The following is a 17,832-nucleotide window of genomic DNA, read 5'->3' as shown; positions in this document are numbered from 1 at the left end:
ATATAGCTTAATATAGGTCAATGGTTTATTGTTTTTAGGTGTAAAAGAGGAAAATGGATAGGGGAGGTAATTAGACTTAATTTTACATTCTGATATTTACAATTCAATTAATTTAAAGCTAGGTCATTCGAACTTAATTTATTACTAGTAACTTATTACTAGTATCGTTAGTAGTCTACTTCTTGTTAGCCAGTACTCAAGAGCACTATAGGAATTTCTTTCAAAAACAAAACTTTACAGTTTATCTTATCTTATATAATACAGAAGTTAATTAAAAAAACAGAAGATAATTACGTGCTACGCTTCATGTATCTAGACATATCCATTAACCAATGACTTCAATTCTGCCAAGTCACTGGTTTTCCTGACTGGCTCAGGCAACCCATTCCATGCTCTAATAGCACTAGGGAAAAAGGAGAATTTGTAGAAATTTGTCCTAGCATATGGGACGAGGAATGTGAGGTTCAACATACAGTAGTTCTTTCTCTCACACCCCCCAAAACAAAAGCAATCTTTTCACTTGAAGATCTAATAAGTTATACAAATAATAAAGATGCATTCGTAATCAACAGATATTCTGAAACAGACATTATGTTATAAATTATATCAATTCTTTATTTGTTCATTACAAATAGAAAGTACCACAAGAGTTACACCAAGTCATTTGGACTTAGGGATTTCTCTCCTAACAGCACTCTATTGACTGAATTAAAAAAAAAAAAACATTGCTAATATTAAGATATAAGATAAAAGGATAAAGTATTATAAATACTATCCAGAATACTGGTAGCAAAAAAAAAATTCTTGTACATAAATATCAATGAATTGTGTGCATACAGTTTAAAAATATTTTTAATTGATAAACAAATATTTTTTTTTACATAAAAACAGATTAACAGATTATATACAAATGATGTGAAAGATCTGATATGATTTATTCAGAAACACAACAAACAACAAAGTGTAACGATCAACATATTCATGTGGATGGCTGCCTGGTCGAGCGGTTTGAGCGCTGGACTGTCGTTCAGATTTATCGACGGTCGAGGGTTCAAATCCTGCCCGCTCCCATCCCCCGTCGTCCTGCGGGAGGTTTGGACAAGGAAGTAAACTATCTTCAACTCTGAAGGAACATCCGAAACATGTAAAACATTTTAAAAACATTTACAAACATCTGTCTGTGTACAAGTATAGATAATTGTCTGTGTACAACTTAAATAACTGCCTCTGTATGTGTACAAGTTTCAATAACTGTCTCTCTCCTCGCCCTCTCTTAATAAGGTCTCAATAAGACCCAGGCATGAATGTGAAAGGAGAGTTGATCAACAAACGACAACCTGTCATGTCTTTTTACAGTCAGAGTGATGTGACAGATAAGAGTATATTAAGGACTGGGATACGGGCCATTTGTGAGAATACAATTCCTGGGGCCATTTTGTTCAGAAGCCAAGCGTTTTACCATTCAGTTACTATTCATTAAGTGGACCATGCCTAAGTCTTATCCCAGGACTGCAGGTTTTGTTTTTTTAAAGTGACATTACATTATTTCTTGGGGGCGTGGTAGCCAGGTTTCGAATCTCGGTGAAGGCTGGGATTTCGAATTACGGAAATTTAGGACGTCCTTGAGTCCACCCTGATTTTAGTTGGGGAGAGTCAAAGGGGTTGGCCACATGACACCCTGCTGGTTAACCGTTGGCCAAAGAAACAGATGACCTTTAGATCATAAGGTCGGAAAGGGGAACTTTACTATTACTTTTACATCATGTCTAAATGAACTCCACAACAAGAAAAATATATTTTGCGTGTAATTCCTGACATAAGCGAATTTTTATTGAGATCTCAACTCTTCATTTAGCAAGCGGAAAGGGGCGAAACCAACGTTACGTAATCACCTTATAGACGAACATCTAGATTTAGATCTTAGACAATGTGTCTCACCAATGCTGCGGGATTTTCAGAAGTTAGTTTCGGAAAAAAACTTCAAACATCCCATGAATTATTGTAAGTCTAAGTACTAGATCAGGGGTTCTCAACTTGGGGGTCGATTGACGATTTGCGAGGGGTCGCCTAAGACCATCGAAAATATGGATTGTTATTGTCTATTCTTCTATTGCTGTATGTGTGTTGGGGAGGGTGTCGCGGCAGAGTGGGGGATTGTAAAAAAGGGGTCTCCGAGCATAAAAGGTTGAGAACCGCTGTCCTGGATCCTCGGATTTTTATTAAAAGTGCATTATTGTTTATTTCGTTTTTATCTTTTCTGTTATATGGCCCGCAGGTGTGAAATTAAAATAGGTCAAAAGTTCAACAACGTTAGGCATCACTGTTTTATCTAATAAATTGAATTGAACATTATTACATCTACATAGATTTTGTTATTATCTAATTTCACATCATCGTACCTCAAACCTGAAATTTATATTTGACCGAACCAAACCCGAGCTTTTCTCGTCATCTAACCGAATCTAGCTCGAACATAAATCTGACCTAACCCGAGCCTTCAAAGATGTGTTCTATTCTCATCTCTATTTTGTTAAGGTGTTGTCACTTTTATTTTTAAAATATTCAATCTACAGCTTCGATTCAAAGAAAGAAAAAGCTTATATGCTAAAGATAATGAATTGCTACAATCTACTGTTTCAATATTTAGGCAGACTTCCCAACTTGAATCGACAATTACAAGCACAACCTTAGGTAACAGAGTAAGAGTTTTCTGAATAGTTCTACATCAGCTAGACATTGTCAGCGATGTAAATAGTAAATTATGTTCTTTGCTGTATTTAAATTTATGTCAGATTCAAAACAAAATTACATATTATGTAATATAGACTTATGTTGTTCTTTAAAAAGATCTTCGGCTTAAGGCATATGCTCACATGCATGCATAAGACAAGACGAAACATTTATAGTGTAATAATTAGCCTTGAAATATAATTGGCTTTCAAAGCGAAGATAATCCAGAGACAGCTTGGAGTTAATATAAGAAGAAAAAAAATTCCGTTGAAAAGAACTTTATTTTCATCTTGGACCAAGATCTACAGGCTTAACAAAGATATAACTCTCATTCTTTATTTGCTTATAACTAGATACTTTAAATTTGATCATGGGTAAGTTTTTTTTTTTTTTTTTGTGTAAAGTTTGTTTGGTTTTCCTTTTTACAATACATTTATTCAACTCGTAATGTCGTGGAAGATGGGTGAATTGTTACGCTTTGACACTTTTTTTTTTAAAATTAGGTTTTCTTTTAAACGAAATTAAAATTCTAAGGATCTATCTTTTGTAAATATTTTCCAGATAGTTTCGAGCATCAATGTTTCGAAAATCAGGACGAGGACTCAGAAATGTTTTTTGCTAAATGTAAAAAGAATCCTGGCCACCATGGCTTTATCCCAATTAATTCCTTTGGGATGCAGCATCTTCCTCTAAACCACAGAGATCCGAAAGTGCTTAAGTTGATTGGCCTGGTAGCACTAATAACAGTTAAAATTGAATCTCTCGCAACCAGTCCACTCAGGGAGGTTTTCTTTCCAGGACAGAAAACTTGCTCTAATAGAAAGGCCAGAATGACAGGAAGTGGCAGGGTGTACTATGCCACCAAGTATGTTAAAGGGCTCAGCGACAACGTCAAACACCCAAGTGGGCGTACCACGTGTCAATGCAGACGATGTTTTGGGACAGCATCTCCAAGCGACACCTGGTGGGAAATCGCTATAATAACGGCATCACACCTTGTGTGCGATTACCTAGAGGCCAAGGAGACAAAATGTTATTTTTTCGACGACAAAGATCCAAATGTCGACTTTGAAAGCGTAGTATATGTGAATGTAGAAGAAGATAAGTGCATTCTGAACTGTATTACTTGTGATGATACATTAGGGGACATTATCAACAAAAGTGTGAATAAGATTTTGCTTCTTTGGAGCAAATTACACATCAAATACAAGGAGTCTGAAGACCTGAAAGACTTCTCCTTCATTGTGAGTCACCCTCATGGAGCCCATAAACATGTTAGTTTGGGGAAATGCTTGGAAAAGGTGCAACTCCCCGAGTGTGAGTTTGGCTGTTATTTCAGCTACACAACTCCCACCTGTCCTGGTTGTAGTGGGGCAATCGTGTATCTTCTAGGATACAGTGGAACAGCGGGCTGGTCAACACAGCCGGTTCATAGCAGAACCCTGGGAGGAGTTAATATTAGTGGGGTAGGCTACGTAAAATGAAAGAAAAGTAATAATACTAGAGAAAGATCCTTATTTAGATTTTACAATATCTGAGTCAAATCATACAAAGCTTATCTACACCTGAATGAGTTGTCGTGTGATCAACTCAATGACCAATATATTTTCCATTGCTGAGCTATGCAATGTCTAAATAACCATTGAAGTTGAGTATACTCAGGAATACAGTAATACCGTAATAAACGAAATATTAGTGAATCAAGAAAGTTTGAATGTGTTCTAGTCATAATAATTGCGCATGAATAACATATAGTATTATACACACACACGCACACATCTTATATCTTATCTTATCTTATATAATACAGACGTTACTTCAAAAAAGAAGATGATTACGTCCTACGCGTAATGCATTTAGTCATGCATATTAACCAATGACTTAAATTCTGCCAAGTCACTGGTTTTCCTGGCTAGCTCAGGCAACCCATTCCATGCTCTAATAGCACTAGGGAAGAAGGAGTATTTGTACAAATTTGTCCTAGCATATGGGACGAGGAATGTGCCTTTATCTTTGTGTCTTTCAGAGTATTTTATTAAATTTTGTTTTTGTATTTGAAGATTATGGTTCAGTGTTTTATGTATGATTGCTACTTTACTTTTGAGCCTTCTGTCCTGAAGGCTTTCTAAATTTAGTGATTTTACTAAAGGTGTTACTCTAGTCAAATGTGAATATTCGTTTGTTATGAATCGCACTGCTCTATTTTGTGTCTGTTCTAGTTTCTTAATGTTTTCTTGAGTTGAGGGGTCCCAAACAGAGGATGCATATTCTATTATTGGCCTAACCAAGGTTAAATAACATTTATATAACATATATTATATATATATATATATATATAAGTGTTGATTAGTATCAAATGTATTTAAACCATTTCATTACACAGACTCAATTTGTATATTTTGTTTTACTAAATTAGTTTGTATGTGTGTTTATTATAACCATTTAGAATGACTCTATTGTATCCTACATATTACTTTTGTGTCTGATTTTAAAGTGTGTCGTCATTCTAGAGAAGAAAATGTTTATATATAGCGTGCTTGGTAAATATCTGTATATCGAAACTTAGTAAGACTTTAGATTTAGGCGTAGATCGTCGCGCTCTGCTCTATGCAATGAATGGCAAGTCGTCTGCAATGAGATCCGTCTCTTGCCATGGTCTCAACTTCCTCCCGGTTAGTATCCAGGCTGATAGTTACAAAGCTGATATCTGTCTGTTTGTCTGTTTGTCTGGTAAAAAGTTTGTAATTATTTCTCCTACATCCAATCTCGGATCAAGTTAAAATTTTCGCCCAATTATTTCTTTTACCAGACAACACAAGAATCAATTAAAAAAAAAACAGTTAATTAATTAACTATTGGTAATTAAATATTTTGTTTGGTATCTTGAAAAAGGGAAAGCAATCGTACTTGATATGTGATGGTATAAGTTGAATTAGTCCCCTTAAGGATAAGTGATAGGATCATATCACAATCAGAATTCTAAAAGCTAAACAAAAACAATTGATACAAATTAAAATTAACTAGTCGACCGGCGGCGTAGCATACGCCGCTATTTTGCAGGGCCGGTCTTAGGCCATGCGACCGAAGGATCCCCACTTTCATGGGACCCGCGCTAATTCAAGGTGTATGTGACACAATGGGGAAATAACTATTTTTGATTACTTGTAAAGACAGGAGTGATTCCCCTTACGTAGTTTATAAAAGGCCTTGGAAACTGTGCTTAGTAACCACTTACTCCTGAGTTACCAGCTTGACCACTTGACCTATGTTGTGAATAGTATTTTTTTCTGTTAGTGGTCGTGTGTCTTGGGGGTACTCGGAGAAGTGTGCCCTGCTCTGGAGATCTTTGGTCTAGGTATATCTTTAGTATTATTGTATTTTATATAATGTATTTATTAGTAGATATAGCCTCAAATGATTTCCAGGCAGTATATTTTTACCCTGATGTTCTGCATCCTGGGGTACTCCCAAACGTGACATATTTTTGTAACCTTTTTCTGAGGGATTCAACCTGTATTGAATCATCAGATGGACTTTACATATTTTTATAGCCTTGTCTCTGAGGAATTCAACTCTGTATTGAATCATCAGATGGGCTTTACCAAACGGATGTCTATAGGTGGGATTCTATGAAGCTTGTAGGCTGATAGGTTTCCCTGAAGCCTATAGTTCATCATGACCCTTTTTTTTTTGGCTAAAAGTGGCTAGTGTCAGCCTGAAGCCTGTAACCCAAGAATGGTCAAAAGCGGTCATGTGTTCACCCGAGGCCTGTGACCTTTTTTTTTTACTCATGTAAATGTGTGATCTCCAGAATGTGACGATAATGTAACATATGACTATGGCTGTGTGCCATACTATTTTTGAGTATCTTTTGTTTACTTTTTGTTGTGTAGGCCTGTGAGTTGATGGCCACGTATTTACACATTTATTTTACTCATGTAAATAAACTTTGTATATATGTTTACCTGCGACTTTGTTAAGTCTTTTGTTGAATACATTAGTTGAACTGTATACCTGGAGGTTATACCTAATAACCTAGGCAGTACAAGAAGGGACCAGTACACCTCTGGACGAACGTGCCAGCACACTTTTAACACTGATCTGTTGATCTAAAATACCTAAATCTAGCTATAATTCTAATTGAATATTCTTAGCTATACCCGCTAATAGGTAAATTAACTGATCAAAATTTTTTTATATTGAGTGAGTGCTCTTTTAGAATCAATCCCCATTAATATGTAACATGGTTTACTCTTACAAGCAACCTCATTTAATTTGTAACAGTGTATACATTATTAAATTAAACCGTTTTATAACTTTAAACAGATGTCCCACGCCCAAATGTTGATTTATCAGGAGCTTCTGGAGATCTCCCGAAATAACAAAATATACGAAAAATTCCTTAAAATGTACGGAAATATTTTCAATATGGAAAACACCAATCTTACGCGCGGCATTATGTATCAGCGTAATTGTGTAATCTGGTGAAAGAAGCTTCTCTCGCCTAAAACTAATGAAGAATTACTTGAGGTCAACAATTCTCAAAGATAGATTGAAACATTTGGTAATTCTTGCTATTGAGCGGGATCTATGTAGGAAACAGAATTCTTATGATATACTGTATGACTTTGCTACACGCAAAAGTAGTAAAGAATGAATAAAATGTATAGACGAATTTATTTTCTGATACAAACTCTTAAATTTTTACTTATTATCCTTATCCAAACCCAAACTAGGCACCGCGAAATCCGTTTCGCATACGGACCCACAATGGTTAAGTCCGGCCCTGCTATTTACATATATATATATATATATATATATATATATATATATATATATATATATATATATATATATAATGTTGCAGATTAGTCCATACATAATACTATGGGCTAATGAATTTTTGACCCAGAGAGCTAGAGTAACACCTTTAGTAAAATAACTAAATTTAGAAAGCCTTCAGGATAGAAGGCTCAAAAGTAAAGTAGTAATCATACATAAAACACTGAACCATAATCTTCAAATACAAAAACAAAATTTAATAAAATACTCTGAAAGACACAAAGATAAAGGCACATTCCTCGTCCCATATGCTAGGACAAATTTGTACAAAAACTCCTTCTTCCCTAGTGCTATTAGAGCATGGAATGGGTTGCCTGAGCTACCCAGGAAAACCAGTGACTAGGGAGAATTTAAGTCATTGTTTAATATGCATGACTAAATGCATGACGAGTAGGACGTAATCATCTTCTTTTTTGAAGTAACGTCTGTATTATATAAGATAAGATAAGAAGAGGGTTAGGGTAAACAATGTTATATCTAATGAACACATAGTTAACACAGGGGCGCCCCAGGGGGCTGTGACATCGCCATTGTGGTTCATTTTGTACACAAATGATTTTCGATCCGATAGTTCTTGTTGCTCCTTCACAAAATTCGCTGATGATGCGGCTCTTCTTGCCCTGCTCTCAGAGAGCTCAGACGTAAATGAGTATTTCAAAGAATTAGAACACATTGAAGAATACTGAAAAGATAATTTTTTATTATTAAATGTAAAAAAAAAACCAAAGAAATGATAATCGATTTTCGTATGGACAAGAAGGAAAATGATTTTGTTTCTGTAGCTGGAGAGACTATTGAAATTGTGCAAACCTTTAAATACCTTGGTACTATCCTAGACAATAAACTAAATTTTACTGCAAATACTGATTATATCAGCAAAAAAGGGCAGCAAAGATTAAGATTACTAAGAAAACTGTCCTCGTTCAATGTTAGCGAAAAGGCCTTGGCTATGTTTTATCACGCTCACATCTGCAATATTTTAAGTTTCAATATCACTGCCTGGTATGGCAATCTGAGCATTAAAAATAAAAATAAACTTTATAGAATCCTAAATGCTGCTGGTAAAAAACAAACCTCATTTGAGCAGTTGTTTGAGACAAACATCTATAAAAAAGCTAACAAGATCCTCGAAATAAAGAATCACCCTTTGTGTCAGGATTTTGTGATTATACCATCACAAAAGAGATACAAGACACCGATAGCAAAGACAAAAAGACACAAACACTCTTTTGTTCCCCTGGCAATCAAATCATTAAATAAGAATAATCTGGTATAGACTATCCGCAGAAATAAGAGAGTGATCTTTCCTTTACTCCTTACTTCTCGTTTAAACTGTTGAGGGAAGAGGAGAGTTATATATATATATAGATATTTTTTTTCTGGTTTTTAAATTATCATTAAATGTATGTTGCTGTGTTATACGGGGTTGGAAACTCAAACGTTATTAAAAAGCTTATATCAACTTACTCTGTCTGTTTGGTAAATGTTTGTACACGATATTATTATTCTCGGATTAAGTTAAAATTTTGCACAATTATTTTGTATCAAACAAATATAAATCAATTTTTTTAAAATCGATTAGTCAATTAATTCGTGGTTATTAATTATTGTTCTTGATACCAAAAAGGAAATGAATCCTTCAGTATTAATAGTTATTGATAAACATTCGGGGTTTAGCCATCACAGATAACAGTACACGTAATTTTGTATCACACCCATTCCTAAATAAAGTTGAGACTTTAGACAAATTATTTATTATACCAAAAAAAAAAAAAAACCCACAAATATAAATCAATTAAAATATTGACCAATTAGTCAATTATTTATTGGAAGTTATTGCTTTTGTTTGTTATCGAAAAAGGGAAATAAATCCTACATTGCAAAAAGATTTGGCTGTAAATGTCAATTTATTTTTATTTTGCTTGTTTGTATTTTGCTTGTTTGTATTTTGCTTGTTTGTATTTTGCTTGTTTGTATTTTGCTTGTTTGTATTTTGCTTGTTTGTATTTTGCTTGTTTGTATTTTAGTTGTTTGTATTTTGCTTGATTGTATTTTGCTTGTTTATATTTTACTTGTTTGTATTTTAGTTGTTTTGTATTTTGCTTGATTGTATTTTGCTTGTTTGTATTTTAGTTGTTTGTATTTTAGTTGTTTGTATTTTGCTTGTTTGTATTTTGCTTGTTTGTATTTTACTTGTTTGTATTTTAGTTGTTTTGTATTTTAGTTGTTTGTATTTTGCTTGTTTGTATTTTGCTTGTTTGTATTTTAGTTGTTTTGTATTTTAGTTGTTTTGTATTTTGCTTGATTGTTATTTGCTTGTTTGTATTTTGCTTGTTTCGATTCTGCTTGTTCTATTGATGACCCCCATTTCAATGTTGTGTTCGGAGATTGGGATTCACTTATTAAAAGTCAGGTTGTTTTCCTGTCACGTTCTTCCTGGCAATACTACGGTTTGCTGACTTTTTCACTGCTTGGGCCAAAGTTTTGAAAAAAAAAAGCTTCCAGTTAATTACGTGTAGAAAAAAATGTCAGCTGAACCAGGAAATCTTATTGCGCCTTATTCATAGTTAATATATTTTATGTCCATGGACTTATTATTATGTCAGCCATATTCGACTACTCGCTTGGCTGACTTCATATGATCTTGTACACGGTTGACTGATTTGTGGCGACAAGCCTGGCATGTCACGTTTGTAAATAAACCTAAGCTACTATATATTGGCTCAATACTGTAAAGAGACGAAAGCTGATCTTATCTTATCTTATCTTAGATAATACAGACGTTACTTCAAAAAAGAAGATGATTACGTCAGGTTTGGTCCTATTGTAAGTCATGACTCAATGACTTAAGTCATCATCCAAGGTACAGTGGCTGGAGCACGAAGAAAAGGACGTCCAAAGAATAGCTGGTCGAATAACTTAAAAGAATTGACCGGCCTTTCCTCTTGATATTCTGCTAAGAACAACCGCTGGCCTGGAAAAGTGGAGGGATTTGGGTTACGCAAACTGTCACAGCACCTCTACGACAAACTGTCACAGCACCTCTACGACAAACTGTCACAGCACCTCTACGACAAACTGTCACAGCACCTCTACGACAAACTGTCACAGCACCTCTACGACAAACTGTCACAGCACCTCTACGACAAACTGTCACAGCACCTCTACGACATACTGTCACAGCACCCCTACGACAAACTGTCACAGCACCTCTACGACGAAAGTCAAGGGACAGATGAGAGATGAGAGTGTATTGGCTGTGACTTAAACAGTGGCTTCAATTGTAAGTATGACTTTAACTGTGACTGACTGTGACTTTAAATGTGAACTTGACTGTGATTATGACTGTGTCTTGACTGCGACTGACCTAATAACTGCTACCTTGACTGTGACTGCGACTGTGATTGATTTTGACTGCGGCTTTGAATGTGGCGTTTGCCTTTGACGTCAAGTGTGACTATGTGACTTTGACTTGAAATCGAACCTTGACGTTTACTATGCCACTGATTGCGACTCTGTGACTGCTACTTTGTCTTTGCTGTAGCTTCGAATGTGACTTTTGTCTTTTTGTTTTGTAATTGCCAGATGTTACAGAATTGGTTTGAAAAATGTTATAACCTCTACATGGTCTAGACATACGTGATTTAAACCCATCAACAAGATGTTGTAGACTTTTCTTTCGTCCAGCCATCTCTTGCCCTCATGTAGGCATTTCAGAATAGGCCTAAACTTGAAATGTGAATTTCATTAATTAATTTCATTAATATTACAATCATCCAGTAAATTCCAAAATTCAGACGCAAAAATGTTAGACAGTAGTAAATTTTTTGATCACTGGTTTTCAATCTTTCTAGTTTCGCGACCCCCAAATATAATTTCCCACTAGGCAGCGACCACCAACCGTCAACTTTTGTTTGTTTAAAGATAAATAACTTTGTGCTCTTAATTAAATTAAAATGGGTTATTATTCAGACTTGCATTTATTTACTTCTTTATTTTGTATTTACAAATATACATGTTTCATACTTAAGTGACAATTTAACACATATGGCAAAGTATGGAGAGCATTCTTCGTTACAGAAATTGTGTTTCGACAAACGCTCCGATGGTAGCGTGAAGTTTGAGCTAGTTACAGTTCCACCAGATCATGAATTCAGTAGCACAAATCTCATCTTTTAGATCAAATATGCTTCTCAATTTACTAACAAGCTTGAAAAAAAAACTGGCAGTGATGAATAGATTCAATCCAAATTTCCGGGGGTCTTTGGCGACCCTGGCAATGTGATATTCGACCCCCAAAGGGGTTGCGACCCACAGGGTTTTCTCCCTTCCATTCATTTAAAAAATTTTTCTCTTCCAGTCGACTTTGCTATTAAATAATCCACTGCTTGACCACTTGGGGGGTCTCTAGTTTTAAATGTAGGCTTCTACACAGTGATACTTACAGGCTGTATGATCTGATAACTGCATCTGCTGGTCTCTCTGTTCGAAGTGATAGCCCTAGCGTACCAGTCTTGTAAAAGTGTAGTGTTGTGTGTATGAAGACTGCCATACTGTTTTGTATGTTGCATTACAGTATAGAAGAATGGGTATATACAATGAGTATACTAATACTATATTCTGCAATAGAAAGAACGTTTTGGTGTTAAAAGTAATCAGGGGCGTAACTAGGAATTTTCCAGCGTTTGGGGGCCCGGGGGGCTTGACCTCTTCGGGGGCCCCAGCATTTTGCGTAATATTTAATTTTTAATGTAAAAAACACTCATTTGGGGCCCCTCTCAAGTGGGGGCCCGGGGGGATTTTCAGATTCTCCCCCCTCCTCCTCCCATCCTAGCTACGCCACTGAAATTAATATTTGTAATATTTTTTGTTTATTACTTTATTAAGATTTTGTATGCAATATTCATACAATATATACATTGCACGGAGAACCAGTTGAGTTTTTAAAATAACGTGGAACTTTTGTTTGTTTTTTTTCTTTAATATTTTTTTTTAAGACCTGCGATATAGCCAAAGTAAGAACCGCAAAAGTCATCAACTACAGTATTGTCATTTTCATTGTGTGTATGAAGACTCGTAGGCATAGAGTCCATTGATTTTTCGGAAACTTTCAGGGCCTGCTGGAGTCTGATTGGTTCCATCTCTGTTTAGTCTCATGATGCCACTGAGGAGAGAAATAGGAAAAAAATCTAAAGTAAATTTTAATTTTTATTAATTTGGTTGTTACGTTTTGATTCAAATTCTCGCTTTCCTCAATTCTCTTTTTTTATTTGTTCCAGTTATCTTTCTCTCTCTTTCTCTTTGGTTCTCCAATTTCTCTTTAATTCTCTTATTCTGTTTTATTTTCACTGTATGATTTTCACGTTTTTGTTGTCTTTCTTTCTTTCTCTCTCTCTCTCGCTCTCTCTCTCTCGCTATCTCTCTCTCTCTCGCTATCTCTCTCTCTCTAACTCGCTCTCTCGCTCGCCCTCTCTCTTTTGCTCTCTCTCTCGCTATCTCTCTCTCTCTCGCTATCTCTCTCTCTCTCTCGCTATCTCTCTCTCTCTCTATCTCGCTCTCTCTTTTGCTCTCTCTCGCTATCTCTCTCTCTCTCTCTGGCTATCTCTCTCTCTCGCTATCTCTCTCTCTCTCTCTCGCAATCTCTCTCTATCTCTCTCTCTCTCTCTCGCTATCTCTCTCTCTCTTGCTATCTCTCTCTATATATATCTCGCTCTCTCTTTTGCTCTCGCTATCTCTCTCTCTCTCTCTCTGGCTATCTCTCTCTCTCTCGCTATCTCTCTCTCTCTCTCTCAATCTCTCTCTATCTCTCTCTCTCTCTCGCTATCTCTCTCTCACTATCTATCTCTCGCTATCTCTCTCTATCTCTTTCTTTCTCTCACTATATCTCTATTCAATCTCTATTTCTTGCTGACAATCCCCTCTTCAATCTTTAGCTCAGCCTTTTTCTTTCTGTTGTTCTCTTATCGTCTAGTTCTTCCTTATACTCTCTCTCTCTCTCTCTCTCGATGCCCAATGAAATGAATAGGATGAACAAAGCTAGCATATTCAATGCCCCATGTCATTACATTTATTCAAGTAGAATGATTTCCTATTATAAAATATCACTGACACATATAACTTACAACTTGTTCCAGTCACTGTAGAAAATGTACTTGGATGTCAACGTAATGCCGAAGAAATGAGAGCCAAAGTCCGTGTAGAGAACTTTACGGTTGCTGCCGTCAGTGTTCATGACTTCAATGGTCTGTGTACCGCCGTCACAGAAGTACAGCAAACCAGCTACAATGTAGATACAAGATATGACATTAGAGCTTAATTGTAACATCTGGCTTTAAAATTGTCTGTACGCTTTATTATATTTATACAAATTTATTAAACATCTTTTTTTAAAAATAATATCTGAAAAAAACATGTAATAAATGTCGCTTTATATCAATTTTTTAATTTTGGCGTATTATTATAAATGGAGACTCTAGTGTAACCAGTGACATGATACGAGCATATAGAGAAGGGGTTCTCAACCTGTGGCTCGCGACCCCTTTGGGGGTCGATTGACGATTTGCCAGGGGTCGCCTAAGACCATCGAAACTATGGATTGTTATTCTCTATTCTTCTATTGCTGTGTGTGTGTGAGGGGGGGTCGCGGCAAAGTGAGGAATTGTAAAAAGGGGTCGCCGAGCTTAAAAGGTTGAGAACCGCTGATATAGAGCCTTTATATTATGAGGTATTAGTTAATCATTTTCTTTATTAATCTCTAAACATTTTCAAACCAAAATAAAAATTGAAGTGCAGTTTTTAGCCCTGCAGAATGAATTTTTGTCCAAGCCATTTCGCTGGTAGCGCACACTACATATATTTAGCTCCGGCATTGATCTTTCAGTTTCTTAGGGCGCCCCTGGGTACCTGATTTGAGTTGGGGAAAGTAAAGACGTTTGGTCGTTGTGCTGGCCCCATGAGACCCATCTCGTTAACCGTTGGCCAAAGAAACCAGACCTTAACATCATCTGACCTATTTGACCGCGAGGTCTTAAAGGGGAACTTTACTTTATTGATCTTTCAATTTGACTGACATTTTTAATTTTCATTCAAAATCACTCGTTTTTCAAGCTTTTTTTTTGGTTTAATTTTACTCGCACAAGTCTCCATATCGTTTACCGTTCTTTTTCTATTTTTTAATGCTTTAAACAATAAGAAATATAAATTAACTTACCAGCCACGTCCAGCGCTATACCATTGGGATATTTTAATCCAGTGCTGGTAATCGTTTGTCTGTTGGTGCCATCGTAGTTGGCTTTTTCTATTTTAGGGGTCACTCCCCAGTCCGTCCAATACACGACACTGCAAATAAATAATATTTTTTTAAAAGTTAATTCCACCTTTAAGAAGCAGAATCATAGTCTATAACTTTGTCATTCTATTGATTTCCTGTACTGCTTCATTATTGCATGGGGACTTTCCATTGAGTTTTGGACAATCACGTTTTTTCTATTAAAAGCACAGCAAATGATTTCAACATTAGACGGTCAGTGACCCCGGTAGATAAAGAGAAAGACAAATGCACATTTTGAACCTTTTCTTTTATAATTTTCATAAGTAATATGAATGTGATATTTTACCCAGCTTTTTTGTCCAATGCCAGTCCACGGGGTTGGTCAACATTGGTTGCAACCACTCTCAGTCCGGTTCCGTCGGGAGCCATGGCAACGATTCTTTTATTTCCGGCGTCAGTGTAGAACAAGAGATTTCTACTTTTATCCACCGCTAGACCGTCAACAACAGCACCTGATGGTAGTGAAACACACTAGTGAAACTTTCAGTGAAACATACTAGTGAAACTTTCAGTGAAACACACTAGTGAAACTTTCAGTGAAACATACTAGTGAAACTTTCAGTGAAACATACTAGTGAAACTTTAAGTGAAACATACTAGTGAAACTTCCAGTGAAGCATACTAGTGAAACTATAAATCATATTAGTGAAATTATAAATCATATCAGTGAAACTATAAAAACATATTAGTGAAACTATAAAAACATATTAGTGAAACTATAAAAACATATTAGTGAAACTATAAATCATATCAGGGAAATTATAAATCATATTTTTGAAACTATAAAAACATTAGTGAAACTATAAAAACATATTAGTGAAATTATAAAAACATAGTAGTGAAACTATAAAAACATATTAGTGAAACATATCTGTGTAACATTAATAAAACTAGTAAAACAGATTAGTAAAAGATATTATGAAACATTAACAAAACTAGTAAAATAAATTAGTGAAATATATTAGTGAAACCATCGAATCACATTAGTGAATCATATTATGTAATTAAACCCCCGAGGACAAACGCAGACGACCAAAAGAACATCTAAATCGACTACCTGCGGACAATGGTTATGTTTGTCCTGGATGTGGCAAAATATATAGGTCTCGGCTGGGGCTGCGCAGCCACGGGAAATACTGCATTCCTCACTAATCTTCGGACTCGAAGACTAGCCTTATTATTAATTAAACATACGAGCGAAATATACTAGGGAGACATATTAGCGAAATATTTTTGCGAAACGTATTATCAAAACTTACGACCGAAACATATTAGTGAAACATAATAATGAAACTGGTAAAACATATTGGTGAAACAAGTAAAAAATAATAGCAGTGAAGCATATTAGTGAATCGAATTAGAACATATTAGCTGGACATAGTGAACAGCTGTATTGAGAGTTGAGATAATTTAGAGAACAGATAGAAGGACCCACTCGGCATTAGCAGTGATGAAGTAGAGAGACATTGAGAAGAACTGAAGCAACAACAAAAAAAGTACAGACCTTCATCAATGTCTGAGAAATATCTCAAAACACACTGGTACGACAAAGTAAAAAAACACCAAACTGTGGGAGATGAGCGAACAGAGAACTATAGAGGTGCAGATCTTAGAGAGGAAGTGGAGATGGATTGGTCACACCCTTAGAAAAGATACCAACAACAGAGCTAGACAGGCCTTAGAGTGGAACCCCCAGGGAACAAGACGTAGAGGAAGTCAAAAAAGAACGTGGTGACGCAGTGTACTAGATGAAGCCAAGAGGGCAGGAAAGAGCTGGGAAGTCATTAAAAAAACTAGCAAGAGACCTTGGAGAGTGGCCTCTTTTTACTGAGGCCCTATGTTCCATGAGGAACTCAAAGGACAGATGATTATAATGATAAAAATGATCTAATTTTTTGTTTAGGAACATCTGTATAAGAAAAAGAACTTCTCATAACATTTTATAAGATGTTCTAGGAGGGCTGCCGGACCGAGTGGTTTGAGATTTAGACTGCTGTCACTACGATTCCGAGTTCGAACTCTGTCCGTTAGCATCACCTGCCGTCCCGCCATTTCTGGTTGGACGTCTGACACTCCTACATCAAGAGACGTCAAAAAAATAAGACTATTACGTTCTACCCGCATACGTTAGTCAATCTAGTCGAACATGTTACTAAGAGAATAGTTGGGTACCTAGTCATCGGTTTTTATGTCTGATTCAGGCAACCCGATTCATGTTGTAATAGCACTCAGAAAAAACAATCCCATCACTCATATGTATTAGTTCTCATTGCAGGGACATGTATCAGAGAAGTTGACCAAGGACATTTTAAGTTTGATTTGAAGTTCTTACCTACAATCAAAGAGTTCCCCACAGTCCTGATGTCTGAACCCCTGTGGTTAGAACTTCTGATCTCTGAACTTCCGGTGTAGACCTCCGAAAAATAGATCATTTTATCGTTTGGGTCAAAGGTGATGGCCACAGGGTTAGGAGAGTTGTTTGACGCTATAGACGTGTAGCTATGCATAAAAAAATAATATTAGTTGTTTTTGTTAGTTGTGTGAGTTGGCGGGACAATCAAGCTTTTAGAAGTCTGTCACGGTCTTCATTTTAAAAAATATTATTGAACATATGGCAGTCTGAGTAAAAATGTGAAGTGATCGCCCCTTTTTGACGTGTTTTTTTTTTATATTTCTCAATCCTTATTTCATTTGCATAGATTCTTGAGCTCCCGTATTGCACTAATGAGCAATGCTGTGGACTCTACTATTGCACTAATGAGCAATGCTGTGGACTCTACTATTGCACTAATACGCAATGCTGTGGACTCTACTATTGCACTAATGAGCAATGCTGTGGACTCTACTATTGCACTAATGAGCAATGCTGTGGACTCTACTATTGCACTAATGAGCAATGCTGTGGACTCTACTATTGCACTAATGAGCAA

The 17,832-nt window shown here is 36.0% G+C and overlaps 2 protein-coding genes across 2 annotated transcripts in view; one reads left to right on the top strand and one right to left on the bottom strand.

Moving 5' to 3' along the window:
• Nucleotides 1–2,808: 2,808 nt before the first annotated feature.
• Nucleotides 2,809–6,909, top strand: LOC129928103 (uncharacterized). The gene is made up of 2 exons (XM_056040683.1): nt 2,809–3,104; nt 3,292–6,909. Exons 1-2 carry the CDS (start codon nt 3,101–3,103, stop codon nt 4,212–4,214), a joined length of 927 nt encoding a protein of 308 aa, XP_055896658.1. The 5' UTR covers nt 2,809–3,100; the 3' UTR covers nt 4,215–6,909.
• A 5,623-nt stretch (nt 6,910–12,532) lies between these two features.
• The window catches only part of LOC106052688 (low-density lipoprotein receptor-related protein 4-like), a 32,200-nt gene continuing 26,900 nt past the window's right edge, over nt 12,533–17,832 (bottom strand). The window contains exons 16-20 of the mRNA XM_056040673.1: nt 17,235–17,401; nt 15,189–15,354; nt 14,783–14,910; nt 13,695–13,851; nt 12,533–12,736 (exon numbers count right to left, since the gene is read on the bottom strand). Coding sequence (XP_055896648.1) covers nt 12,628–12,736; nt 13,695–13,851; nt 14,783–14,910; nt 15,189–15,354; nt 17,235–17,401 — 727 coding nt within the window. The 3' untranslated portion in view covers nt 12,533–12,627. The remainder of the gene's footprint in view (nt 12,737–13,694; nt 13,852–14,782; nt 14,911–15,188; nt 15,355–17,234; nt 17,402–17,832) is intronic.

The sequence above is a fragment of the Biomphalaria glabrata genome, chromosome 9 (assembly GCF_947242115.1).
Source record: "Biomphalaria glabrata chromosome 9, xgBioGlab47.1, whole genome shotgun sequence".
NCBI classification, from domain to species: domain Eukaryota; kingdom Metazoa; phylum Mollusca; class Gastropoda; family Planorbidae; genus Biomphalaria; species Biomphalaria glabrata.
Note: the sequence above shows the minus strand (reverse complement) of the source record. Positions and strands in the feature narration are given on the sequence as shown.